We start from the raw sequence: 26,929 nt of genomic DNA, 5'->3' as shown, positions 1-26,929 counted from the left end.
AATGCATATTCTGTGGTTGAATTCAAGGGGGCCAGAGATGAAATTCTGTTCTATACCTAAAGGCTAGGTATAGTGCTAAAGGTTAGGCTGAGGAGCCAGTGCCAAATGAACCGTGGGTACATGGCACCAACTTCAGCACACTGGAGGAGGTTCGTCCTTCAGGTTCCAAGCTTCTGTGAGAAAACAGAACCTCTGGGGCACGGCAGACCTGGCAATTTGTGTTCTGCCTTTCCTGGCACATGTGGCCAGAGCTGTGACTTCTTTACTGTAAAATGGGAAGGAAAATGCCTGTATCAAAAGGTTGTCTGGCATGCCCCTGTACTCTGGGAACAAGGGCAAGCTTTCTTGACACCTTTTGTAAATAGTGATATTAATGTTAGCTTGTGTTGTGACAAAACTTTTCCTGGGCAGACAAAATGTGCTCTTCTACTCAGCTCAGATAGGGAACCCATGACAGACCAAAGTTCAGATGCCACCCAAGTCCAACTTAGTGAACCAGTGAATTTTATTGGAGTTACTTACAAGAATATGTGTTGAGGGTTACTTTGGAGCAGAAATGACTCAAGGACAGCTGCATCACCAAGGACTGCAGCGTGGATGGCAGCTCACAAGAGCTGGGAACCTGCAGCACGCTGCACAGCTTGCAGGCAACTCAACAGGGTGGCGAGTCCTTCCTAAGTGTCTCAATTGGTCTAAACCTCTTCTAGGCAGCTCAGCTGATTTCTGCTTGTCTCATAGCTGGTCTTGTCTGAGAGTTTTCTTTGCAGCTTGACTTCTTCCCTCGAAAAGGGACTCTTAGCTTTTATTGGGGCCTAGAGACTCTGGTCAGTTTCAGGGACATCCTGAAGCTATTTTGAGTTGTTTATCTTCCTGCTAATAGAGCTTCCTGCAGGATGGATGTTTTTATCTTAGAGGAAACTATTACACTAACAACCTGGCATAAGGAAAAATCTTCAGGGATGAGAAGGATTTCAGAGGGAAGAGACAGAAAAACTGCTCTTTGTGGATGAGTCTGAGAGCAGTGTACCTTTGTATGATCATTGGGCAGACTTACTCACTAGTACTTGCACTTACATGCTTCAAGCTCAGGGTGACGAGGGAAGTAAGAATGGAGAAGCAGGTCTAAGGAGCCTGACTCTTTGCTGAGGAATGTAAACTGTATAGGAAGTAGGGAACCACTGACCCAGAGGTCAGACAAAAAGCTCACCAAGGAAATCAGGCATAGTGACACCAACCCAGCACTCTAACAGTTGGGTCTCTGTGGGTTCTAGGCCTGTCTGAGCTATATAGAAAGTTCCAGGCTAGCCTAGGCTACATAGTCAGACCTTGTCTTTTAAAATAGTTTTGGATTATAGAGCATTTTAAATTCCAGACGCTCACCTTTTCTTAAACACTTTTGAAATTTACTTGCGTCTACACTCTGCCACCCTTGCTGCTTTGGGAACAACTGTAGAGAGGAGGATCCTCTGCTTCCTGAGACATCACTTGGATGCTTGAGAATCAAAGGTTGACCTTGAAGTTGAGAAGGATTGGAGGCAGGACAGGGGAAGGAAAGGGCTGTGTCCAAAATAGCCTAGAAGTACAAGTCCTTAGGAAGATGCGAGTCCCTAAAAGCATTGTAAATGGAAAAGAAGAGGAAGCAGGACAGAGATGAAAAACTTATGTTTATTCTCCAACAGGCTGGCTCGGGATGGATGGTTGCTAGATGGATTGGGTTTTCTTAGACTAGAAAAACTCACTCGTGTGTTGTATACCCAGTGTTTTTGTTATAGACAGATGTTTCCAGTCCTTTCTGTTTATTATGTGTTCAGCAGCCCCTGTGTAGCAATAAGGGGCCTGAGAAGCTTGATGACTAAGCAGAGTGGGGGGAAGGTTTCCATCCTTTAGTTGAAGTGAGCTGTTCCGGTTCCCGCAGCTTCATAACTCCACAGGAAATTGGATGACTGGCCGTGTCACTTGGGATTTAGGAGTTTTCAGAAGTGAGAGAGAAGGAAGCATAGTTGGGACAGGCTTCTGTGTGTTACTTCCCTGCTGCCTTTTGATACTGAGACAACAGACCAGGTGTGCCCCTTCCAAGCCTGCTCTCGTCGTCCCAGCCTGATCTCATGGGATTGGCTGTACCTGTGTCATACCAGGTTCAGATAATCAAAGGTGCTTCTTATTCCCTTTTCAAAAATTATTAGTCTACAATTCTCTTCAGTTTGATAAAGCATTGTTTTCTTCTATGCCTGGATACATAGAAAAGTAACTTTATCTGTTAATCAGATTAGATTATTAAGGAAGGTAGAAGGTAGGTTAATGAATTTTTGTTAATTTCCAAGATGGGCACTCTGCAAAAGATTTGGTCAAATGATGATCTTATTTTACTTCTTTTACTTTGCTTCTTTTCCCAAGTGATGATTTTAATTCAGAAATTCATCTTTATTTAAGTTTTGTTTCCTAGGTTGACTAATTTTTCCTTTGATTTTTTTCCCCCATGGTAATCTGACTTCCCCTTCGTAAAATGCACACAGCATGCTCATGGGTGTAGGCATCTGCCTGTGCACACAGCATGCTCATGAGTGTAGGCATCTGCCTGTACACACAGCATCTCATGAGTGTAGGCATCTACCTGTGCACACCGCATGCTCATGGGTGTAGGCATCTGTCTGTGAGGCATCTGCCTGTGAACACCACATGCTCATGAGTGTAGGCATCTGCCTGTACACACAGCATGCTCATGTGTGTAGGCATCTACCTGTGCACACAGCATGCTCATGGGTGTAGGCATCTGCCTGTGCACACAGCATGCTCATGAGTGTGAGGCATCTGCCTGTGCCTATTTTAGAGTTCTGTCTGCTTTCTCTCCTATTTCCACTTGAACTTTTTCCTCACACCCTCCTGAAATCTTCAACCTGTTCTGAGTATTTGTTTTTTTCCCTATTCCTCTGGTACCTGCTTTTCCCCCATGAGCACACAGAGCTCCTGTGCTCGGCCTTTTAGGCACGTTTCTAGAGTACTGACCTGTTTTCCCTTACCATCCATTCGCTTTGTTGGAGAGATTCAAGTATTAAGTGAGTGCAGTAACTTCCAAATTCTGTTTGTAAAACTGAGCACCATACCCATGTATGTGGCCCCAAAGGAGCGTTCATATAATTTTCAACGCAGCCACCCATGCCTTAGGGCCTTGTGTTTCTTTCCTGTCTTCTTTTTCACTACAGTCTAATTGACCAAATGTAATTCAATACATTATACTGTCATTAGTTATAGAGAATAGTTGACTTTATATCTCTCTGTCCATGTTATAACTGTGGAGTTAACAGCCTTCACCTTTCTTTGGTTTCTCTGCTTCTTGTCCTCTTCCATGTTTAATGACAATGCTATCAGAGTTGTTTTTCTAAGTATAATCTTCATTTATTGAAGAGATCCAACCCTTGAGATCCCAATTTGACATTATCTTTTCTGTGAAATGGTCTCTAATTTTTCTGTTATTTAAAAATGTTTCCTTTTGTGGTAAAGTATGCATAACAGATTTCCCCATTTTTACGTGTATAACTCAATGATGTTAGACATATTCAAGATGTCATACTGTTGTCAATTTCCAGGACTTTGTCGTCACCCAGATAGGACCTCTAACTAGTCACTGAGCACTAATCCCTCATTGTCCTACTCCTCTTTCCTGTGACCTTGTTTCTGCCTCCATTTATTATCCTAGGTATTTCACATAAATGGAATCATAATATTTGAGATTTTGCATAGCTTATTTCACTTAGCACAGTGCCTTCAAGGTCCATCTGTGTTACAGTGAATATGGCGTTCCCCTCCTTTTGCAGCTGAATTATATTCTATTGTGTTATCACATTTTGTTCTTCCTTTACCAGTTTATAGGCACTTGGGATGTTGCCACTCTGGCTATTGTGAATAATTCTGCTTGTTTTCTTGACTGTACTGTGGTGTTTGACATATTGCACTATGATATTTTATGGTCATATGTATTCCTTATTAGACTATGCAGCATATGGATGGCATTCATTACATCTATTGAATGATTAAATGAAGAAGTGAAAGAGCAAGCATTCAAATTCAGTTCTGTCATGGGAACAGTGGCTAAATATACCAAAATATGCTAGCTACAAAGGCCTGTTTATAATCAGCTTCCAAAGAGAAGCAGCTTGTTGATCTACTAGGGTGGGAGAAGTGTTTCCTTGCAAGAACACCCTCCACAGAATAGCGTGTAGTGTTCAAAAGTGAGCTAAGTCTGATATACCAACCACATGAAGTTGGGCTTTTGGCACACAATGCATGACATTTTTGAAAAGGACAGATCAGCAATCAAAAGCACCAAACGAGACTTTTCTCCTGCGTTTCAGACATTCCGTCCAGCTGCTATGCTGATAGAGCGGTCTTCTGACTTTGGGAAGACTTGGGGTGTGTACAGATACTTCGCCTATGACTGTGAGAGCTCATTCCCAGGCATTTCGACTGGCCCCATGAAGAAAGTGGATGACATCATCTGTGACTCTCGATATTCTGATATTGAGCCCTCAACAGAAGGAGAGGTTTGTATGTCTCTTTGTTTTAATTCTGCTTGCTAGTCTACTTTTTGATCATTGCAAAAATACTAATCCTCTTATCTATTTTTAGGTGATATTTCGTGCTTTAGACCCTGCTTTTAAGATAGAAGATCCTTATAGTCCAAGGATACAGAGTAAGCTTGTTTTCAAATAAATGCTTAGGTGGGAAACAGTCGTCATGGAACAAGTATCTTCCTTCCCAGTGCCCTGCTACCAATATACTGATGCCCAGTCCTAAATTCACCTACATTTTCTTCCTTTTTTATAGTCTTCAGAAGCTCTTCAGATTAACAGTAATCAGTCTTCACTGATAGGGAACACATTTTGATTATGTCAGCAGAATACTGACCATGCCACCTTATACTTTTTGTTGCTCAGCATATTAGAGTATAAATTGAGTTGCTATAGTAAACCTCCCCCAAATACAGTTGCTCAAATAAAACAGGTGTTTCTTTTGTAAGTATGAAACTAGTGGGAGTGATTTTACATTTTAATTTTATGCATATGGGTGTTTTACCTGCATGTATGTGCACTATGTTCATTCCTGGTGCTCTAGGAGGCCAAAAGAGGATGTCAGATCCCCTGGAAGTAGAGTTACAGACAATTGTGAGCCAACCATACTTGCTGAAAATCAAGCCTAAGTCCTCTGAAAGAGTAGCCAGTGTTTTTAACCACTGAGCAATCTCTCTAGCACTGGAGGGATTCTCTAAGAAATATAGCTCAATTGCCACAATTAGTTTTACTATATAAAATGCAAGATGATACCCAGTTAAATTTAAGTGACTGATAAATAACAAGTTCTTTTTCAAGATCACATGTAACATTTGTAGTTGGTACAAATGTGTCCTATCCAATATTAACATAATTTGCATCACTTGCTATTGGGGACCTACTTAAACTGTAAATGCCTTTTTATTATCCATTCGAATTTAACTGAGTATCCTTTATTATTTGCTAAATCTGGTAATCATAGCTATAAGACTATCTCCTTAGGATTATCCACACCAGCAGAATTAGAACACTATCACTGTTTCCTCATTCTAGAAGTCAAGTACAAAGATAAGACATGGATGCTGTGCATATCACATTTGCTCATTGCTATAATTAGTCTTGTAGCTAGAGCACAAAAGATACTGGGAAATATGTCTGCCTATGTGGCCTGTGCTCTGCTAAAACTCTTGGCAAGGGCTCTTATCCATAAGCAATAGGAAGTAAGAACACTGAGAAATATCAGAAATGCCAGTCGTGGCCAGTATATGTAGTAAGGTGAGGATTGTATAGCCTTTTGATAGATGAATGACCCAAGTGCAGAGTTGGATAACAAGCATAAGGTGATGGGGCAGTGAAATGGCAGGTGGATCTTGAGTTCATATGATACAATTCTTAGTTCAGAGCTCTTGCCACTGTTTAACAGTTGTTTATATTACAGGACTGCATATTGATGTTCAATAATTAAACTCATCGGCTTCCATACCATTCTATCATATTGTAACAACATGATCTGGTAACATACTTAAAACTTTACCTTTTCCATCTTTGAGTGGAAATAGAAATACCTACCTGAGGGTTGTTTGAGAGAAAATGAGTCGTATATAAGTGACCAGCCCAGAGCCAGAGAGGAAGAAAGTTTTCAGATGATTGAAGCTGCGGCTGGTAGTGATGTTAACCTTATTGCCAGCAATAGCAGTTTGTCTTGCATAGAGCTCATCCCTGTCAGAGTAAAAGAGGGAGATACCCTCCTCCCTTATTCTGCTTTGCTATGAGGTTACAATCAGTAAAGTAACTGTTCTTGTTGGTCTTTGCCCCTGTGCACAGCCCTATTTATAACCAAAGTTTCATGGACTTCCAAGCTTGCAACATGAGAATAGAGTAGAAGATATCCAGGGGATGTTGACAGAAAAGTCTGCTTTCCAACTTAACTTAATTTGACATGTGTTCCAGACTGTTTGGGGTCTGTAGTTTACTCATTCATTCTATTGTAAAATAAGTATTTAATGACATATCCATGCAAGTCATGAGGCTATTGTTATAGGTCTCAACATCTGGTCATGACAAACAGCTCTGGAGTCCCTAGAAATACTTATGTTCTGCTTTGCAGGTTAAGTGTATGGGACTTGAAGAATGTATTAAATTTATGACTCAGTTCTCTTGACTACACTTTTTGTCCATTGGCATCTGGACCTATTTCTAGGAAGTACCCATGTTAACTGTTTGTGCCTTTGATTTACGTAGTAACCAAAGGCACAGAATTTCTTTCTATCATTGAGACCTTGAAGACTCCCTTCAAAGTGATGTTCCTCTTAGAAATGCAGGCAGCTCTAAGCTCTGTTGTTCCTCCATATGGCAGGAGAGAGTGGGGGGCTGTTTGCTCTTCTGAAGGATTCTATGAAGTTCAAGGGTTTCTAAATAGTCCAGCTGCCCTTCATGTTTGTTTTCTGGCCTCTTGTCAATAGTGCTCACTTGTGTGCATGAGCATTTTGCAGATGTTGCCATTCAGCGCAAGATTGTGAGTTCTCTGTTTTGTATTTAATTTTTACAAAGAGCCTAAGTTTAATGCATGGACTTTCTCTTTCCAGCCTCAGCTATTTCTGTCTTCACTGTAAACTATGCATGTGTTATAACTATTTAAAATTGCATTTGGTCTCTTTGGCCACTCAGGAAAGCCACCTGAGTAACAGGTTGACTGGCCCTTGGTCTATCTAGTCATATGGAATGTCACTGACAGCCCAGCTTCTGAAATAAGCTTAGGCTTATAGACCCAGGAAGAAAGAGGAAAGATAAAAGAAGACAAGTTGATTTATAAGAAACTTTTGTGTAGGAAAAACAATTTGACTGACTACCTAGAACTAAACCCCTTTGTCCTCATGTCACAATACTGAATTAAAAAAAATACAAAAATGTTTTTCAAAAAAATGTAGACTACAATGTTGCTTAAAACTTGATTGAAAGAGGTCATGAATTTGTGAGGGAGTTGAGGGGACTATGGAGGAGTTGGAGGAAGGAAAGGGAGGGGTAATAGAAATACAGTACACATATATAAGTTTTAAAATACTAGTTTAAGAGAAGCTTGGTTGAGACATTATTCCCTTAGAGAGGGAGTTTTCTCTAGTCTTATTACTTGGATTTAAGAGGCAGTAAATTTCAGATCATTCAAAAATAAATACATATCTGTTCCTATTGTAGTTAGAATTGGCACCCAGGATAAACCCGTTTCTACCTGAAAGGAATTACTGACTTGGACAGCAGTGGCTATGGGAACCAAGGGCATTTCAGTATTTTTAGGTTAAGTGACAGTGGGTTTGGAACTCCAAGACTGTAACTGACATGACATTCTTAGTAACCGGAGGCTGTTGTACTGTATTAACTATGGTAAGGCTTACGCCATCATCTCGTTCATTCAGGAGTAAAGTTTACTTAGACTGCTGTCATCTGCCCAGTCTGTCACTAAAGAGAAATAATGTAGAATTGCCACAGCATGCTTATCTGTCTGATGAGACCTTTCATCTTGGTGACCTTTGTAGATCTATTAAAAATCACCAACTTGAGAATAAAGTTTGTGAAACTGCACACTTTGGGAGATAATCTTTTGGACTCTAGAATGGAAATCAGAGAGAAATACTATTATGCGGTTTATGATATGGTGGTTCGTGGGAACTGCTTCTGCTATGGCCATGCCAGCGAATGTGCCCCTGTGGATGGAATTGATGAAGAGGTGGAAGGAATGGTAAGTGTCCTGTGGATGCTTGTTCAGGTCATCTGAAAGGCAAAACCTGTCTTTAAGCCTGTCACAGCTTTAAAGTTTTAGCAGTTTTATTTATTTTTTTTAAATATTTATTTATTATGTATACAATATTCTGTCTATGTATATGTCTTCAGGCCAGAAGAGGGCACCAGACCTCATTATAGATGGTTGTGAGCCACCATGTGGTTGCTGGGAATTGAACTCAGAACCTTTGGAAGAGCAGGCAATGCTCTTAACCGCTGAGCCATCTCTCCAGCCCCCAGTTTTAGCAGTTTTAAATTCCCAAAATAGACTTCGATTTTTTGTGTCACATTAGTGGCTGATTACTGATTCCCTGTCTTGGAGAGTTGCTTAGGTTATGAAAATGTGAGCAAAAACTACTAGTTTCATAGACCCTTAATTGGCTTTTGAAATCTATTGCTTTAGGCTGTTGCTGAAGTATTTTAGTTACCAAGGATTAAAAAGTTGTGTAAATAACAATCCAGATTGTTTTTCCATTAAGAAGATTAAGAAACCGCAAGCCTCCAGGCTTTATGCTGGTAAGAACAAGGTGGCCTCAGCTCAGAGAGACTGGCAATTATAACCCAGGACCAACCAGAGATACCTCTTAGAGATCAAGTGATATTTTCTCTTTGTCCTCTCCTTTAACTTTCCTTTCTTTGCCAACTTTATATTGTGTTTGCAAACTGAATACTTGAAATTTTATGTTTCATTTCTTTGACAAATGGCTAATATGCTGATTAGTTTTTGTCTGGTTAATACAGACTAGAGTACCCTGGAAAGAATGAACAATTGAGAAATTGCCTCCATCAGACTGACCTGTAGAAATACGTGGGGCATTTTCTTGCTCAGTGATTGATGTGGGAGGGCCCAGCTCACTATGGGTGGTGAAACAAGCTGAATGAGCCATAGGGGATCAAGCAGCATTCTTCCAAGGATTCTGCTTCAGTTATTGCCACCAGGTTCCTGCAAGTTCCTGTCCTGACGTCCTTCAGTGATAATAGATTGTGACTTGGAAGTGTAAGCCAAATAAACCCTTTTTCTCTCCCAAGACAGCAGCAAACTACAGCAGTTAGGCTGGAGTATTGTACTTTAATCCACTTAAGTGGTTTCCCAAAAAATTCTTCAAACCCTAAGGAGTTTAATACCATCTGCAGTCCTTGAGAGATCTATCCCATAGTCTCTGGCCCTCCCTTGACGACAGGCATATGTTGCTTATTTTCTCTCTGTCTCTTTAAAACTAGTTAGTCTTTGTACAAAGGGTGCAGAATCTGCGTGCTCTGCCCTTCTAAAACCTCTACCTTCCCTTTACTCCAGTTGGAAGTCTTCATGAGTAAACAAGTTAGCTTTTTAACAGCCCGAAGGCAGGGATATGCTTCTAATCAGTACATCTTTCTGAGAATTCAAGACAGACTTCGCTTTGCAGCACAGAAATCTTTGTGACTTTATGTTCAGTCATTCTCGTGGCCTCAGAATATGCATATTCAGGCGCTGAGCGTCTTGTGATGTGGACTGGCCCACTGCTTTTCAGTTCAGTGCAAGCCCTGGGAATGAGAGGAGTTTAATCTCTACCTAACTGCACTCTGTCAAAACAGAGAGGAGAGACCTGTCTGTCCTGTTCCCAAATTCCAGGCAGTAGACATCAGGGTTACGGCAAAGGGCTTATACCTGTTTGGTAGAAAGGATCTATTTATCCTTTGCAGGCTACAAGGGTCTTAAGAATGCCTTGGCGTAAAATGACATTCAGCAGTACATCCTGAATCTTTTAGAAAAATTAATTTGTGTCTTTCTGATAGTTTTATTTTCTTGCTTGAAAGAAAACATTGTAAATGGTTGAAAATGGTTTTTTTATGGTTAAGAAAAATTAAGTGCTTTGTTTAACGGGAGGAAATTGTCACCTGGCACAATGTAAAATACACAGTGGTCAGATCCGGTTCTTGGAGACCAGTGCATATGGCATTCTACACTCATTTTCATAGGTTTCTATTACAGTAACTTTAAAGAAATTATTCTTAGATAACTAGTTTGAAAATATATTGCATTTAAAAATTTATTTAGTGTGTATGTGTGTCCCCTCACTCATGACCCACTGAGTTCATATGGAGGTCAGGCACAACTTGAGGAAGTCAGTTTCTCTATCCATGTGGATACTGGGGATAAAATTTAGGTATTCAGGTTTAGTAGCAAAGGCTTCTACCCAACAAATCATCTCACAGACTCTAGGTTAATTTTGTTGCTGTTATTTTAATTTTTAAATAATTACTTAAAAATAATTTACATTATAATTACATCATTTTCTTCATCCCTTTCCTTCCTCTCAAACCATCCTATATATATATATATATATATATATATATATACACACACACACACACACCTCCTTGCTCTCTTTTAAACTTGTGGCTTCTTTTTTCATTAATTGTTGTTACATATATGAACGTGTGTATGTATGCAGACATACATAAGACATACATACATATATATGTACATATCCCTGAATACGTAAATACAACCTATTCAGTTTTTAAGTTACTTATATGTGTGTTTTCAGGGATAATCATTTGGTATTGGATAACCAGTTGGTGTGTTCTTCCCTGAGGAAGACCATTTCTCCTGCTGTAAGCATTCCTCAGTTGCCTGCAGTCCCTTAAAAAAAATGTCTTAAGTTGTTAATTTTTCTCATCTGAATCCTTTGTGTAGATATTTAGTTCACTGTCTATTGTACCATAGAAACTATTCCAGAAACAAGGATAATTGCCATTATCTTACATGGATAGAAATTGCTTAGTTGAGGAAAGAAAATAAAAGAAGCCCTCACTGGTAGGAGCTAGAGGTGTGTGTGAAAGATTCTATCTTCTGCTGACTGTGAAAAAAGTGTGGCCAATTGTGTGTTTCTGACTTTGCTTCTCCTGGTTTGTAACTTCCCAGGTTCATGGACACTGCATGTGCAGGCACAACACCAAAGGCTTGAACTGTGAGCTGTGCATGGATTTCTACCATGATTTGCCATGGAGACCTGCTGAAGGTCGAAACAGCAATGCCTGCAAAAGTAAGTGTCAGTGGGAAGGGCAGTTGGGATCCACTTCTACAATGAATATGTTTGCAGAGGGAAGGAAGATAGGGCCATTCTCCTGACTGTGAGTGTTCCAGAGCAATAATATGTATGCATTGAGTTAAATTAACAATAATTAGTATGTCTGACATTGACTTGGGAAAACAGCAATGGTGTCCATGACATTGCATCTGCTTTTAAGACAAGAGGATAACAGGACAAATGAGAGGCAAATATTGTATATTTCTGGTGTGGGTTTGAGGTGTCCCCCAATGGATCATGTGTTGAGTGCTTGGTGCCCAGTTGGTGGCACTGTTGAGAAGTAATTGGGTTCCCAGGCCACTAAGTTGATCAGTGGATCAGTCCCTTGATGCATTCCTTGCTGAACCTAGGTTTACTAGGTTAGGTCCTGGAGAAGGAGGTAGGTCTCAGAGGTATGCCTCTGATGATGTTTCTTGCTCCCAACCTTGTCTGGTTTGTTCTGCTTCCTGACTGTCTTGAAGGGAGCAGCTCTGCTATTCCATGCCTTTCCGCCGTATCACAGAGCCAGCAACACCAGAATGAGCCAGCTGTAGAGTATAACCCCCAAAACTATGAGCCAAAGTAAAGCCTTCCTCCTTTCAGTTGTTTTCACAGTAATCAAAGAAGTCTGCCTTGTTGATGGACTGCCCATGTGCTAGAATTACAGGCTGCACCATGTCTACCACTGGCATCCCCCACACCTCCTGCCATATTATTCAAATATGAAACCCAAAAAGATTTCCTAGGAATGCATTGTCCAACATGTCCTTCAGAATAGTAGAAAGTACTGCAATCAATTCTACCTAGTAGGGTAGTGCCAAAGGTACCTTCAGTGGAACATCACCCTTCTCCTGTGTTGATCTCACACTGAGAAAACAGCCAAGTAAATCGACTAGGTTGATCTCAAACTCAGAGATCCTTCCTGCCTCTGCCACCACAGTGCTAGGATTAAAGGTGTTTGTCACCACGACCTGGCCTAGCAATCTTAAAGTTGCTAACCTGATTTGTGGTTTCCACCAGGATCAACAAGGGCTATATCCTTTTTCATGACCAGAGCCTTCTCACTGATTGCTGTTCTACTCAAACTCAGTCCCCACTTTGTTAAACTTCCTTCCTGTTACCTCCATCTTCCATTGGTAAGCATATTTAAAAGTTTTGTTCTTGCCAGGCAGTGGTGGCACATGCTCTTAATCCCAGCACCTGGGAGGCAGAGGAAGGCAGATCTCTGTGAGTTTGAGGCCAGCTTGGTCTACAAGAGCTAGTTCCAGGACAGGCTCAAAAAAAAAAAAATAGTTTTGTTCTTGACATTGGTCTTGTCATACAGAATGCAACTGCAACGAACATTCCAGCTCATGTCACTTTGACATGGCGGTCTTCCTGGCCACTGGGAACGTCAGCGGGGGAGTGTGTGATGGCTGTCAGCACAACACCATGGGACGCAACTGTGAACAGTGCAAACCATTCTACTACCAGCACCCTGAGAGGGACATCCGAGACCCCAGTCTTTGTGAACGTACGTTGGGAAATGTCATTTATAGGGCCTGGTTTTTTTGTTTGTTTGTTTTAATCATTTTTCATGCAGAATAATTGTCGTCAATATCCTCCTCTTGGAGCTCAGACTCTGAGCAGCATAGCCAGCATTGCTAATCAATTGCTGTCTAGGATACGGGGAGAAGCATTTACGCTAATCAAACCTTCTTAAGTTCTCTTTGGTTGGATTTGGAGGGTGGAGGAAAATATATGTGCTTACAAAAAACCATGGCCTAATTCCTGATGCCTTTAACTTGGAGTTGTTCTTCTCAGCATGTACCTGTGACCCAGCTGGTTCTGAAAATGGAGGAATCTGTGACAGTTACACTGATTTTTCTGTGGGTCTCATTGCTGGTCAGTGTCGGTGCAAATTGCACGTGGAAGGAGAGCGTTGTGATGTTTGTAAAGAAGGCTTCTATGATTTAAGCGCTGAAGACCCATTTGGTTGTAAATGTAAGTTTGTTTGGGGCGTTCTCCAGGGATATAGTTCCATTTTACACTGAAATTGTAAAACTAAACAATAGCTTTGGACTCACTTGGTTTGTGTTTCTTTGCTTCATTTTGTCTTTAATAAAGCATGTGCTTGCAATCCTCTGGGGACAATTCCTGGTGGGAATCCTTGTGATTCTGAGACTGGGTACTGCTACTGTAAGCGACTGGTGACAGGACAGCGCTGTGACCAATGTCTGGTAAGTAAACCTTAATCTCTCAATAAGAAGTTAGTGAATTGGGGGCTGGAGAGATGGCTCAGTGGTTAAGAGCATTGCCTGCTCTTCCAAAGATCCTGAGTTCAATTCCCAGCAACCACATGGTGGCTCACAACCATCTGTAATGGGGTCTGGTGCCCTCTTCTGGCCTTCAGGAATACACACAGACAGAACATTGTATACATAATAAATAAATATTTAAAAAAAGAAAGAAGTTAGTGAATATGGCATGGTTGTTTTGTTTTTGAGGTAGAGTCTCAGTATATACTCAAGGCTGGCTTTGAACCCACAGTCCTCTCAACCTGCCACCCATGTCCTTGAATGGTATGTGTGTACCTGGAAAATAAGGAATGTGTCTCCTGTTATGAATTTTACCATCATCCATACAAGTTAATGCTAAGAGACCAATGAGAAAAGTCAAAATGAGGATTCAGAGTGAGTTATTTGACAAAGCACAACAAACAACGCTTATGAAGACAAGTGAACAGTTTTTAAAAGTGGCAATGCTAATTGCTAGTGAGGACATGATGAGCTAAGACTTGTTAGTTGCTAACAGAAATGCAGGTTGACTCATACTTTAAAAAGTGTTTCAGAGAAATGTCTCAGGAGCTAGTAAAAATGTACATATTCCTAACCTAGTAGCCTTACTCCTGAGGCTCCCAGTGAGATCCTCAGAGAATTGGACAAAGGTGTATCCCTCTCAAGATTCATTCTGTCCTTATTAATTATGGCAGAAGACTTGGAATCAACAGTGGGAAAGTAGTTACATGAACTTGGGGATTTCCATACGAAGTGATATCAGTTCCTGTGGAAAATGACACTAATGCAAGGAAATGTTTGTGTTGTTATACTAACAAACAAACCAGAATAAGTCAGAGACTTCATGTAGGAAAAAATTTCATCAAGACTGAAAAAATCTGGAGGAAGTACACCAATAGCAGTTCAGTGGAATAGTATTTTGGGGGGAAGTGGGTACTGGGCATTGAACCCTCTATTTTGCACATGTTGGGCTTTAACAATGAGCCTCAGCTCTAGCCCTGAGTAGAAGATTATGAGGGTATTAACATAGATTATCTTATAGCTTCTGTGGCATGTTAATGCTGTTTTTATTTAGTTTTGCTTAGAGGATCCACTTGCCCCATACATACATGTATTTGCAACCCCTAAGTGTGTGTGCTTTTGTACAATCCTGAGATGCTTAATAAATGTCTTGAAGTCTGATTTAAATTAGTACATCTGAGCAGATGAACCTCTGTTTGCTTTTGAGATACAGGGGAATCTCTGTTGTAAGGAGGCCACTTATTCATTTCCTGGCTGCCCAGACTCCCAAAATAACCACACAGAAACTCTATTAATTAAATCACTGCTTGACGAATTACTTAACTGTATTGCTAGCTAGCTCTTACATCTAGAATTAACCCATCTCCATTATTTTCTATTTTACCATGAGGTCCGTGGCCTACCTGCAAGGTTTTAGCGTGTCTGTCGCTGGCAGCGGCTCCACGGCTTCTTCTTGACTCTGCCCTTCTTTCTCCCAGCATTCAGTTTAGTTTTCCCCACCTAGCTCTGTTCTACCCTATGAGACCAAGCCAGTTTCTTTATTAACCAATGGTATTCACAGCATACAGAGGGGAATCCCACATCAGATCTCTGTATGAAGAGACCTGGCATTTGCCTTTCTTTTTATTAGAGAAGAAACTCTCCTTTTTTCCTGCTGTGTCCATGAACACAAATCCTAAAGCCTTTCCTTGTGGGTCTTGTGACAGACTGAACTGAAGGAAATGTAAAGACATGCCGAATACTTTCCATAACTGTTCTTACTGCCAGCGCCATTTGCATGAAGAAAACTTATCTCTGTACTGCTTGCTCAGAGCAGGACAGCACTTTCCCTCAAATGACTCAAAGATGAGTGTGTGTGTGTGTGTTAACTAAGAATATTTCTACCCTCTGTCTGTTTTCATGGTTGAAAGCAATGCTTGGAATAACCAAGCATGCTGGAGCTTGTTCTTTGCTGAGTCTCTTGTACAGTCAAAGGAACCCATCTTTACATGTTTGATCTTTTGTTCTGTAGCCACAACACTGGGGCTTAAGTAACGATTTGGATGGATGTCGACCTTGTGACTGTGACCTTGGAGGAGCACTGAACAATAGGTAAGTAGAATCTTATTTGTACTCTGACCCAGGTGCCAAGGAAACTCGTGACTTCTGGAAATCTGAGGTTTTGTTGCCTCTTAAGAAAGTTTGTAAAGTATGTTCATCCTTGGTTTGAGTACCTGCTAATCATTTGTACTGTGGTCTCAGTGAGTTCAAGGGTTGTTAACATGCCAGGAGTTATTGTGTTGGCCTAGAGGTGGCTTAGTGTTTGCAGAGGAGCCAAGTTTGATTCACCCGTGTCACTAAAAATGCATGGAATTCAAGCTCCAGGCTCTAACACTCTATTCTGGCCTCCACAGGCACCTGAACTCACGTACACACACACACACACACACACACACACACACACACACACACACTCTACATGTACATAATTAAACACTTTTAAAAAGGATAATTTTTTGAATCTAGGAAATTTATGTCTTGATTTTTTAAATAATGCTGTTATTCAGTTTTGTACTTTTATTTTATCATACCTTTTAAATTATCGAAGCCGTGCATGCCCATAGTTTATAAAGAAAACAAAAGAGTTCAAACAGTTCAAAGAACTATAAACTAAAATGTAAAGGCATTTTTTTCTCCTGTTTTCTCTTTTAAGTTTCTCCTAGGTAATGCTAGATGTATCATTATTAGCAACTTCTTATTGCTCCCTAAAAAGTTAATAACAGGCAGTTATGAGTTCAGTATGCCTGCTGAAAGTCGGTGTTATTTTCTTCTCTGTTTTAAAATGATGTTAGTTTTTATGTGTTCGGCTTTTTTTTTTTCTTTTTTCTTTCTGTGTATATACTGTATGCATACGTGTGGGAGGCAGCCTGCAGTTTGACCTTGGGAATTTCCCTTGAGTGCTCTCCATCTTCATTCTTTTGAGGCAGGGTCTCTCAGTTAAGCCCAAAGCTCACCTATATGGCTAGTCCCCTTAGCCAGCTTGCTCTGCAATCCCCAGGCTAGGATTCCAGGTGGATTGCCAAGCACTTACACGGGTTCTGATCCTCTTGCATACTGAGCCCTCTCCCCAGACCCCTATTTATATTTTAATAGACAACATCAAAGAGAAAAACCAGCCCATAATTTCCCACTTGCCTTTATCTTCATTTATCTGTATCCACGAGTGTGCACACACCACAGCACACATGTGGAGGTCAGAAGACAATGTGAGAGAATTGGTTCTCATTCTGGTGTGTTGGTTAGGTCATCAGGCTTAATAGCAAGTACCTTAGCCCACTGAATGAATCGTCTAGCCAGTCCTAAACGTGTTATCCTGAAACTTGCAAATTTTCCACTTGTAGAACTCTGTCTTACATTCATCCACATCTTTATTTTTAGTAACTTTTTTATCTATCAGGTGAAAATGCATAATCAGTTTGGTTACTTTTATCTCTGTTTTTTAAATGTGTTGTGGTAAAGCTTTTTGAAGACATGTCTTGATAAATGCCTGCATCTCTGTAGATCAGGTTTCAGTGACGAAACTGCTAAGCCAGAGACCATACATATTTTCATTTTCAGAGAATGCCATATTGTTCGAGGTGGATTAAACCAGCTGGTTTCCTTTCTGTCTGTCACAGAAGTGCTGGCTCCCCTGGCCCCAGCCTCAGCTGGTAGCAGCAATTTCTTTTTCACTGATTTTTGTTGGCTTTTTGTTTTGTTATGTTATGCTATGTTTTGTTTTTCCAGAGACAGGCTTTCTTTGTGTAGCCTTGGCTGTCCTAGAAAACTTGCTTTGTAGACTAGGCTGACCTCAAATTCACAGAAGTCTACCTGTCTCTGTCTCCCAAGTGCTGGGGTTAAATGCGTGTGCCACCACTGCCTGGCTCTTTTCCACTAACTTAACAGATAGAAAATAGATTCTCATTTGGTTAGGAGAATCTTTTCATTGTAACTTTTAAACTATTCATAAAGTTCACTTATCATTTTAAGTTACTGAAATATGCTAGTTTCCTTTGAATTGACATAACATGTGAATCTCTACAGAAATATATAATATGTTTAGCCAGTTCTTTTTATGGGAGTTGAGTTAACCACAGTTGAGTACGAAAAGAACTTTGGTCTCTATCCCTGGACCCAACTCAGAACATCTGGCAGGGAGAGTGTAAGTGACTGCAGGGACAGATGTTCCCTTGTCTCCTCAGTCCTCCCTCAGAGAACATGCTGAATTCATTGAGCAAGCTTCGTGTGCTCAAAACTTGACTCTCTGACAACTTTATTTCCCAACTGCACAATCTGCTGGCAAGGTCTGAGAATGTGTTCTCTTTGGCCTTTTATTTGGGTTTGTTCTGTTCCAGAGTATACTGGGATACAATACAGCAGATGAATTCTCCCTCCAGAAGAACTCTGTTCTTAGAAACTCCTTAGGGGAGGCAGCTGGGATGCTCCCATAGATGCAGGGAGACTCCAGTCTGCCATGTATACACTCCTGATTCCTCCATTCATAGCTGTCACCAACCCCCACCCGCCCAGTTCTTCCTGAGCAGATAAAAGTGACCATCATAATTCAAGAATGTCTGGGGTTCCTTTACCCTACAAGGTCTCTATTCATTTCCTTTTCTCCGTTGCACACTTGGTCTCCATTCTTACCTGTCTTGTAATTCCTCCTGCAAAAACTTCAAACACCAGAATATGTTCATCCAAAGAGTCTGTGAAACAAAAAGGTTTAGTGAGAATTTTAAAACAGGTAGTCCTCTGTTGGGAGCTATGAACCTCCCAGATCCTGAATTTCTGGTAAACAACTTGTAATGCTTGCAGCTGCTCTGAGCACGAGACCCTCAGGAATTCCTGATGGCAGGGGAGTGGTTTCTGGTGGGTTTGGCTGGGGCGTGGCTATCAGTTAAGGATCTCTATATAAGCGACAATAAGGGGGGCATTCCTGTTTCAAGGATTCTGGCATCGAGGATGACCTGTGTCTCTGTCTCTCTGTCTTTGTGTGTTTCAATCTCCAGCCCCGTGCCCGGTGCACAAACTATATGGTAGTGCATAGAGCACAGACAGGTGTGGTGCATTACAGTCCTCCAATCTAGCGTGACTGATGAGACCCCCGTTTTCATGGGGAAAAGGAAGCCTTAATAGATACTTGCCAGCCCGAAAGCCCTACAGAGTCCTGTAGTGGTTAGTGTTTCCTCCAAGAGATGTTTCTGAAAGATTTTCTTAGACTTGTCCCTTAACCACTATTTCAACTAGGACACTTGCCCATGCAAGGCACCCTGGAAACACTTGCTGAATGGTTGACCTGTGGCACAGGAGTATATTTTAAACTTTATGATATTTCTTTACTTCTCTTTTAAAAACTGTTTTTACACTTTATGTGTGGGGGAGGGAGTAAGAGTACAGTCCTCAGTAAATTGATTCTCTCCCACTACCATCCATCTCTGGGTTATCCCACGCTTGGCACCAGGCACTCCTACACTCACCAGCCCTTTTCTGTGGACACATATTAATAATGCTAGATAAATGTTGATTGAGTAAGAGAACTTGATAAACGAAAGATTTCGAGGTGTAGTAACTGCATACATACTTCTTAGGTGAAGCGGTTTCTAAATACGATATCAAACACCTTTCGGTTACTTTTAGCTAGGGACAAAATCTAGTACAAAAGTATTTAAAGTGAAAAACACTTCAAAACTAGCCAAATGGAATTTGAGTTGTACAGTAAAGGCTTTGTCCACCACTTCTAGTATGTCTTAAATATTTAAAGAATTCAGACCTAACAGTTTTAAGTAAAAGAACTAAACCCAAGATAATGAATTTTTGTCCAGATTGCTTACTTTAATGAATAAATAAGAATTAATGGCAGTGGCTGGTAGATAAACAGTACTTTAATTCAACATCTTTGCAGCATTCGTCCAAATGTTCTCAGTTAAATGTAGGCCCTTGGGCCAGCCCTGGGCATCTAACCTGTAGCCCACTATGTCTTGGTAAGAGCTTTGAGCTCAGTCTTCCCTCTTAGAAGTACATCAGGAGGTGCATACTACCTTCTCGGAAGTTTCGAACACTCTCTTAAGATGTGAGGTCTCAAGAATGTGTTCTCTTTGACCTCTTTATTTGGATTTGTTCTGTTCCAGAGTATACTGGAATGCAATATAGCCTGTGGCCTCTTCCTCTGGAGAACTCTGTTCTTAGAAACTCCTGAGGGGAGGCAGCTGAGATGCTCCCATAGATGCAGGGAGACTCCGGTCTGCCGTGTATGCACTCCTGATTCCTCCATTCACACTGTCACCCCCCACCCCGCCCAGTCCTTCCTGAGCAGATAAAAGTGAGGTTTTTTTTTAAAGAGAAGGTGCTACTTTCTCTGAAGTTCCCAGCATTTGCCTGATGTTTGTTTAGCACTTGTTTACTCTGTTTGCATTTCCTTTAGCACCAGACTGAGGCTTGCAGCTGCTCCATCTGCAAGGGTCTGAAATTTACCAACTGTGAACCCAGAGCACAGCTTCCTAGACACTTTCATCAGCTCTCTGAATAATTGTGATTTATCTAGCTTTTTGCTAGTTGCTACAAGGGATGGACATTAAGGGGTTCCTTCTTGTTTGGAAGTGTAGTTGGGGTGGTGGTGATACTACCCAGAAAGAATGGGTGGTGCTGGTCTTCAAGGTAAAGTAGTTCTTACTTGGAATCAATTATGGATGAGATGACGGTGCTGAGTACAACAGCTGGCCCTGATGCATGGTGCTTTTTACACTTTAGAAATTTTCATTGTTAATAGAGAAAAGCTGAACTTACACTTGTCCTGCTCATTCATGTGTAACTAAAAGTAATTATATTCCATTAGAACTTTTAATTGTTTGTATTTGTGAGAAATCTGGGCTAAATCATCTTAACCTTGACCTATTGGGAAATCTAGAGCCTGTATTGACTTTTGATTGCTGCCAGAGAAATTATCACACTTTAGTGGCTGAAAACAATATAAACTTAATATCTTGCAGTTTGGTAGGGCAGCTGTCTCTGTCTCTGTGGATTACAGACAGATGTTGGTGCAGGGTCCTTTGCTTTCGATGGACAATAGGGGAAAGAGAGTGTTCTCTGTTTATTCAAGTGTCAGGTAGTTTCCTTGAAGCTGTAGGGTGATCCTGTTTGCTGCTGGCTATTACCTATAGGCTGCTCCCATTCCTTGATTTCACAACCCACTTCCTCTTTCCTCAAAGCTGTGGTAAGTCCTTGTGATACCATAGCTCTCTAACCCACTTCTCTGCTTACCTCTCCCACTTTTGAGAGCTCCTGGGAGTGGATTAAGTCCACCTAGATAATCCATGATCATCTCACCCATTCTGGGATTCCTGCCCTTCATCACATCTGCCATGTGTGGTCATGGACCAGCGGGTCCCAGAGAGGATGAATGTGTCTTTCAATGCCAAGCCTCTGCTGCTCAGAGCCTTTATTTTGTTTTGTGTTATCTTTCTGATACTGATTAAATAAACTCTGTATTCAGATTACAGGAGAATTTGTAGTGAGAGTGAGAAAAATTGTATAGTATTTCTGACATGTGATTTTTGTTTGTTTGCTTCTTTGTATTTATGCCAGTAAAGAATAGTTACATGTCATCTTTTGTTGAGGAGGAGCTTGGATTTGGGAATGAGTTTCAAAAGCAGTGTAAAGTTGAATGGCCTCATATTTGTTGGGGGAAGACTTAGCTGGGAGGAAAGAGAGGGTAAGGGTTAAGAGGGGGTGGGCAGGTCAGGTTCTTCCACTTCTTTGCTTTCATCATTCCCATCCTTTCTCTGCACATCAGAATCATCCTCCCCAAGTATCAGGGCCACATCTTCCAGGACGCCTCCCTTAATTTTCTCCATCAGGTGAATTACAACTTCCTATGTACACCCAGAGTGCTACTGGCTACATTTTGTCTTGGTTAATTGCTTTACTGCCTATCTTCCCAGTAAGATTCCAAGCTGTTTAAGAGAGAGACATCCCCCCCATCCCATATTATTTATCCACAAATAATTAAGGGTTGCTTCAGAAGCAAGTTGGACTAACATATGAGGGCACTGATACCAGCATGCACAGTGTCCAGGGACAGTATTTGTTTGCTAAATATTTGCTGAAGAGTACAAAGAGTGTGGCTCGTCTGACAGCGCAGGGCTCTATTAGGAAAATAAACACTATTTTCAGAGGATTAGCTGTGGAGCTGCAGGAAGCCAGACAGAGGCATCATCACCTGACCTGACAAGGTGCAGAGAAACACTTGTGGGTCTATGGAAGCAGGGCTCTAGGAAGGTAGATTAGGTAGTGATGGCTTAGGAAACTGCATGAAATGGTGGCATCATGTCCTAAGATAAGGACAGGAGAAGAAGGCTGCTAAGTGGAAAAACACACTGGAAGAAGACTTAGATGTTCATGTTGAGGAAGAATAAAGTTTTATCTCACACCATGAGAAAGGATTTAAAATCTGAGCATTTAAGAAGAGAGAATGAGAAGAGGGTGTGAATGATGCTGAGTATTTCAGGAGTGCAGCTGGAGTGCCTCATCCATGGCTGGAATAATGGAAATGAGCGTAAAACTTGGGGTGTTTAGAGCTGTAAGGGTGAAGAATGTCTGTGGGGCACGGGACGTTTACAAAACATTAGTGTGGAATTGAAGCTCTACTTAACAGTGGCAGTGATTCCAGTCTGTCACTAGACTTGTGGTCACAGGGCTCAGAAGCAAGGTCCTTCTAGATCCTCCCATGTGATCATCTCTTCCTGGGATTATTGCTCACTTAGTTTAGAATTGTGTCGCCTAGGAAAGACAGGCTCAAGGGTCCGCCAGTATCTCTCCATCTTCTGCGATTGTTTCTAATGATAGTGGAGAGCTAGTTACCTTTGTTGATTCATTTAGGCTCCCAGTAAGCATCTGCTGTAGCAGAAGTGGGTCCATGTGATACAATGTCTGATGGCTGAATTTCTGAAAAATGACAGTTGGTGGTGGCCTAGGCCAAGAGTGCTGGGTCCTAATTAGAACAGGCTTTCTCTTCCTGGAACTAGTTCTGTAGCTTTAAGAACTCCTATTCCTTTGGGATAATGTCTTGCTCCTCTAGCAAGGATATCACTTGACAAACAAGCCTTGGCCTGTTCCATCTTCTGGAGTTGCAGCTTGCCTGAAGCTTGATTTCCCCTAAACTTCAGGCGCAGGGCTTAAGTACCATTATAAATCACATCTTGACTTTTAGTGGAGTGAAAATGGATGCCTGAAGCCAGGTGTGGTGATTCAGTCTGAAATCCCAGCAGTCAAGCTGAGTTAGGAGGATGGCAAATTCCAGGCTAATGTGAGCTATTTACAGAGACACCCATCTTAAGAAAAATAAAGTCAACAAAGGATACGTGTATTCGGGTTTTACCAGACTCATAAAATGATAGCATGGGAAAAAAACAAAGAAATAATCAGAGTGAAAAATAAATACATTACAGTTTATACAGTTGCATTTATTACCTAAAATCATAATATATAGCAAGAATTTATCTATATTAAATCTTTTTTTAAACTTTCGTTTATTCTTTTTCTATCCATTGTTTGCTGAATGTATTCCCTGTGCAGAGCATTAGGCCTGGGTGGGTGTGGGCAGTTGAGGTGTGAAGACCCAGCTGGTGGATAGAGATCTGCTAATGATTACGATAAAGGAAAAAGCAAAGGTTTTATGTGCAAGTAAGGAAGAATCACATTCTTAAAAAGCATCCATTGGCAGTGGTTGGGAAAACTAAATAAGCGTTAGAAGTTGCTCTAGGCTCTGAGAAGCAGATGTGAAGGCTCGGGGCCTCCACTTTAAGGAAGTGACAAAGCATTGTAAACGGTTTATGTACAGAAGCAAGGCAGTGACATGAAGAAGGAAGTCTGAGCTATGGAATGGGGCTGGTGGTCAGGAACTGCCACAGCAGGGAAGATAGATCATCCTAGGCTAAAGGACCAGCCTGAACCACAGGAGGAATCACAGTCACTAGTGCATCTGAGAAGTTGCAAGCAGTGCAGTATGATTGGGGAGAACTGGGGAGACATTAGGCAGACAAGGGCCACACTAGAAGGCAGAGTATACCTGTCCATTGTGCCAGGAAGTCACATGGTGGATGCCTTCTAGAAAGGTCCTGAGGGGCAGCTGTATGGAGGAATTGTGTTAGGTTCTATATTTGACAAGGATTCTGTCTTAATTAGGGTTTCAGTCACTGTGAAGAGACACCATGACCACAGCGACTTTTTCAAAGAAAACATTTAATTAAAGTGGCTTGCTTACAGTTCAGAGGTTCAGTCCATCCATTATCGTCGTGGCAGGACATGCAGTGTAAAGGCAGGCATGGTGCGGGAGAGATAGTTAATACTTGTTGATATGGAGGCAACAGGAAGTAGACTCTCACTGGGCACAACTTGAGCGTATATGACACCTCAAAGCCTGCCTGCTCCATGGCACACTTCCTCAAACAAGACCACACCTACTCCAGGGCTACATCTCCTAATAGTGCCACTCCCTTTGGCACTATTTGTTTTCTTTCAAACCACCACAGGTACCAATTAGAAAACTGTCACATTTGCTGACTGAGAGAACAGCATGGCCACTGGGAGGGGAAGGGCACAGTAGTTGGCTCTCCATGACTCTGTGGGGTGGGATGCCATCAGGCCAGTGGAGAACACAGGAGGGAGGTAGTGGTGCCTCTTTGGATGGGTTGTTCCAAAGAAACTTGGAGAGCTGAGTTAAAGATTTCCTTCAGGGAGTTGGCTATTTGGGTCTGAGGTCAAAAAAGAGTTGTAATAAAAAGAAAAGCAAAAGAGGGCTGTGGAGGTGGCTCAGTGGTTAAGAATACTGGCTGCCTTTCTAGAGGAACCACCTACATGGTGGTTCACAGCTATTATAACTGCAGTCCCAGGGAATCCAATGCTCTCTGATGGTCTCCTTCAGCATCAGGCATGCATGTGGTCATATGCATACACATATAGGCAAAACAGCCACACACATAAAACAAAGTGAAGAAAAGCACACAGTGTAAGTAAGATTCTAAAGCAAGAAAATTTGTGATGTTTATAAGAACTTTCAGTGTCATATAGAAGGAGCAGAGGAAACAGAGGAAACTGAAAAGACCAGGCCAAGAATACTCAGGGTCATGTGTTTAGACTAAGTTTGGGATTCATTTACAGGTATTGTTTTTTCCCCATATACTTCATTTTTTTGAATGAAATAAAAATAGATTGCCCCATGATAAATTTGATATCTAAACATAAGAACCTGTCTGCATCTCCAGTGGGCTCTGATGAGCTGTGCTTCCTCCTCAGCTGTTCAGAGAACTCCGGCCAGTGCTCCTGCCTGCCTCATATGATTGGGAGGCAGTGCAATGAGGTGGAATCTGGTTACTATTTCACCACCCTGGACCACTACATCTACGAAGCCGAGGAAGCCAATCTGGGGCCTGTAAGTAGGGGAGTTTCTGGAAGCGTGGGAGAGCACCACTGTTACTGGCTACACAAGCTTTATAACAATGTCATTTCAGAAGTATTTTTGTAGGTCTTATCAGCACATGCTGTCATATTTAAAGGTAAGTCAATATGGAATTCACAAGTAGACTTTGGAGAGTTTTATAATGAGGCTTTTGGTTGGTGTGTCTACAAGTATAAGTATTTTACACTATTCTCTCATTTGTGCTTCAAAATTATTGTAGATCTGACATCATGAAGACTCAGACATATTTCACTTACCGCCCCAAACCTTTCTGTTGTAAAATGTATGTCTGGCACTTAAGCGTAACTGGTTGACACAGATGGAACCAGGGTATTTTTCCCTGTAGTAAGGAGGCCACTTGTTTCCCAGCTGCCCAGAAGCTTAGACCCGAAAATAATCACACAGAAACTATATTATTTAAAACACTACTTGACCCATTAGCTCTAGCTTCTTATTTTCTAACTCTTACATCTTAATTCAACCCATTTCCATTAATCTATGCATCACCACGAAGTCATGGCCTACCAGCAAAGTTGCAACACGTCTGTCCCTGGAGGTGGCTCCATGGCTTCTCCCTGACTCTGCCTCCTTTCTCCCAGGATTCTGTTTAGTTTTCCCCACCTAGCTCTGTTCCCCTATAGCTCTGCTATAATCCCAAAGCAGCTCCTTTATTAACCAATGATATTCACAGCATACAGAGAGGATTCCTACATCATTTCCCCACATGACTTGCTGCCTTGAGCATTCTCATAGTATGGCTTCTGACATCCAATAAGAAAGAAACAAGCTGCCAGAACTCCTAAATCTCTAGACTGCCATCCCCTAATACTCTGTCAATCACAATTCCCTGGGCCAGCATAGTTTACAGGGAGTGAAGCATTGGCCCTGTCTCTTGGCAGGCAAAACTCCTCACAGATACTAAGGAGGACTCAGTATGGCCATTTTTGGAGATGGCCAGTCACAGGTTCTATGTAACATCTGTGGGCAGTCCACCAGGGTGGAGTCATCATTTGGGATCATATACTCGCCAATAAATCACACTCCTGTTTGTGTACTCGTCAAGAGAGCAATGGAGGAGAGAAAATGGGCTGCACTAGATACTGAGCTGGCCATGCAGAGACTTGTGGAGTACCTCAGCACTCCTAGAGAGGCTCGACAACCATGTTCTTTCCTTTGATTTTCAACTAATTATGTTGAGTGTGGTATATCCCAAACTTTTGACTTCCATCTCCCTTGTCCCAAGACGACTTCAACCATAAAAGTAAAAGTATCTAATTACCTGTTTATGTGAGAGAGGAAAAAAACAAACACACACAAACCTAAGAACAACTTACTATCTTCAGGGCATTTGTAGCTAGGAGACAGACAATAGTCAGTTTTGAATTACTGGACATCTTTGGCTATTCATCTTAGGTGAATTCCATTTCATACAAAGAATAACTAGTGTCATTGTGTCCCCAGGGAGTCGTTGTGGTGGAACGGCAGTACATTCAGGACCGGGTTCCTTCCTGGACAGGACCTGGCTTCGTCCAAGTGCCTGAGGGGGCTTATCTGGAGTTTTTCATTGACAATATACCATATTCCATGGAGTATGATATCCTAATTCGCTATGAGCCACAGGTAAAAAAAAAAAAGCCATCAATATACATTGTGTTGGGGATCGAGGGGGCTGTTACTAGGTAAAATTTAGTCCTAATAGGTACTAGAATGTTCTGTGAAGATGAGTTTGCACTGACATAAATACTGGCCACTGGTTTTTCTAACCTTCTCTGTGTGCCTTTTTAAATCCAGCTT

At 41.4% G+C, this 26,929-nt stretch overlaps 1 protein-coding gene across 2 annotated transcripts in view; it reads left to right on the top strand.

Moving 5' to 3' along the window:
- Lamb1 (laminin subunit beta 1) overlaps positions 1–26,929 on the top strand; it is a 63,305-nt gene that overhangs the window by 8,238 nt on the left and 28,138 nt on the right. Inside the window, exons 5-14 of one of the 2 annotated variants that reach the window (XM_050122269.1) lie at positions 4,350–4,538; positions 4,624–4,687; positions 8,075–8,277; positions 11,224–11,344; positions 12,693–12,881; positions 13,172–13,351; positions 13,475–13,587; positions 15,677–15,756; positions 24,973–25,108; positions 26,597–26,755. In XM_050122269.1, the coding sequence (XP_049978226.1) occupies positions 4,350–4,538; positions 4,624–4,687; positions 8,075–8,277; positions 11,224–11,344; positions 12,693–12,881; positions 13,172–13,351; positions 13,475–13,587; positions 15,677–15,756; positions 24,973–25,108; positions 26,597–26,755 (1,434 nt within the window). Of the gene's footprint in view, positions 1–4,349; positions 4,539–4,623; positions 4,688–6,038; positions 6,058–8,074; positions 8,278–11,223; positions 11,345–12,692; positions 12,882–13,171; positions 13,352–13,474; positions 13,588–15,676; positions 15,757–24,972; positions 25,109–26,596; positions 26,756–26,929 lie in introns of those variants that run through there. The other variant, XM_050122270.1, reaches the window with a different exon arrangement.

The sequence above is a fragment of the Alexandromys fortis genome, unplaced genomic scaffold, assembly GCF_014885135.2.
Source record: "Alexandromys fortis isolate MF-2015 unplaced genomic scaffold, M_Fortis_MF-2015_v1.1 scaffold_201, whole genome shotgun sequence".
Classification (NCBI taxonomy): Eukaryota; Metazoa; Chordata; class Mammalia; order Rodentia; family Cricetidae; genus Alexandromys; species Alexandromys fortis.
Note: the sequence above shows the minus strand (reverse complement) of the source record. Positions and strands in the feature narration are given on the sequence as shown.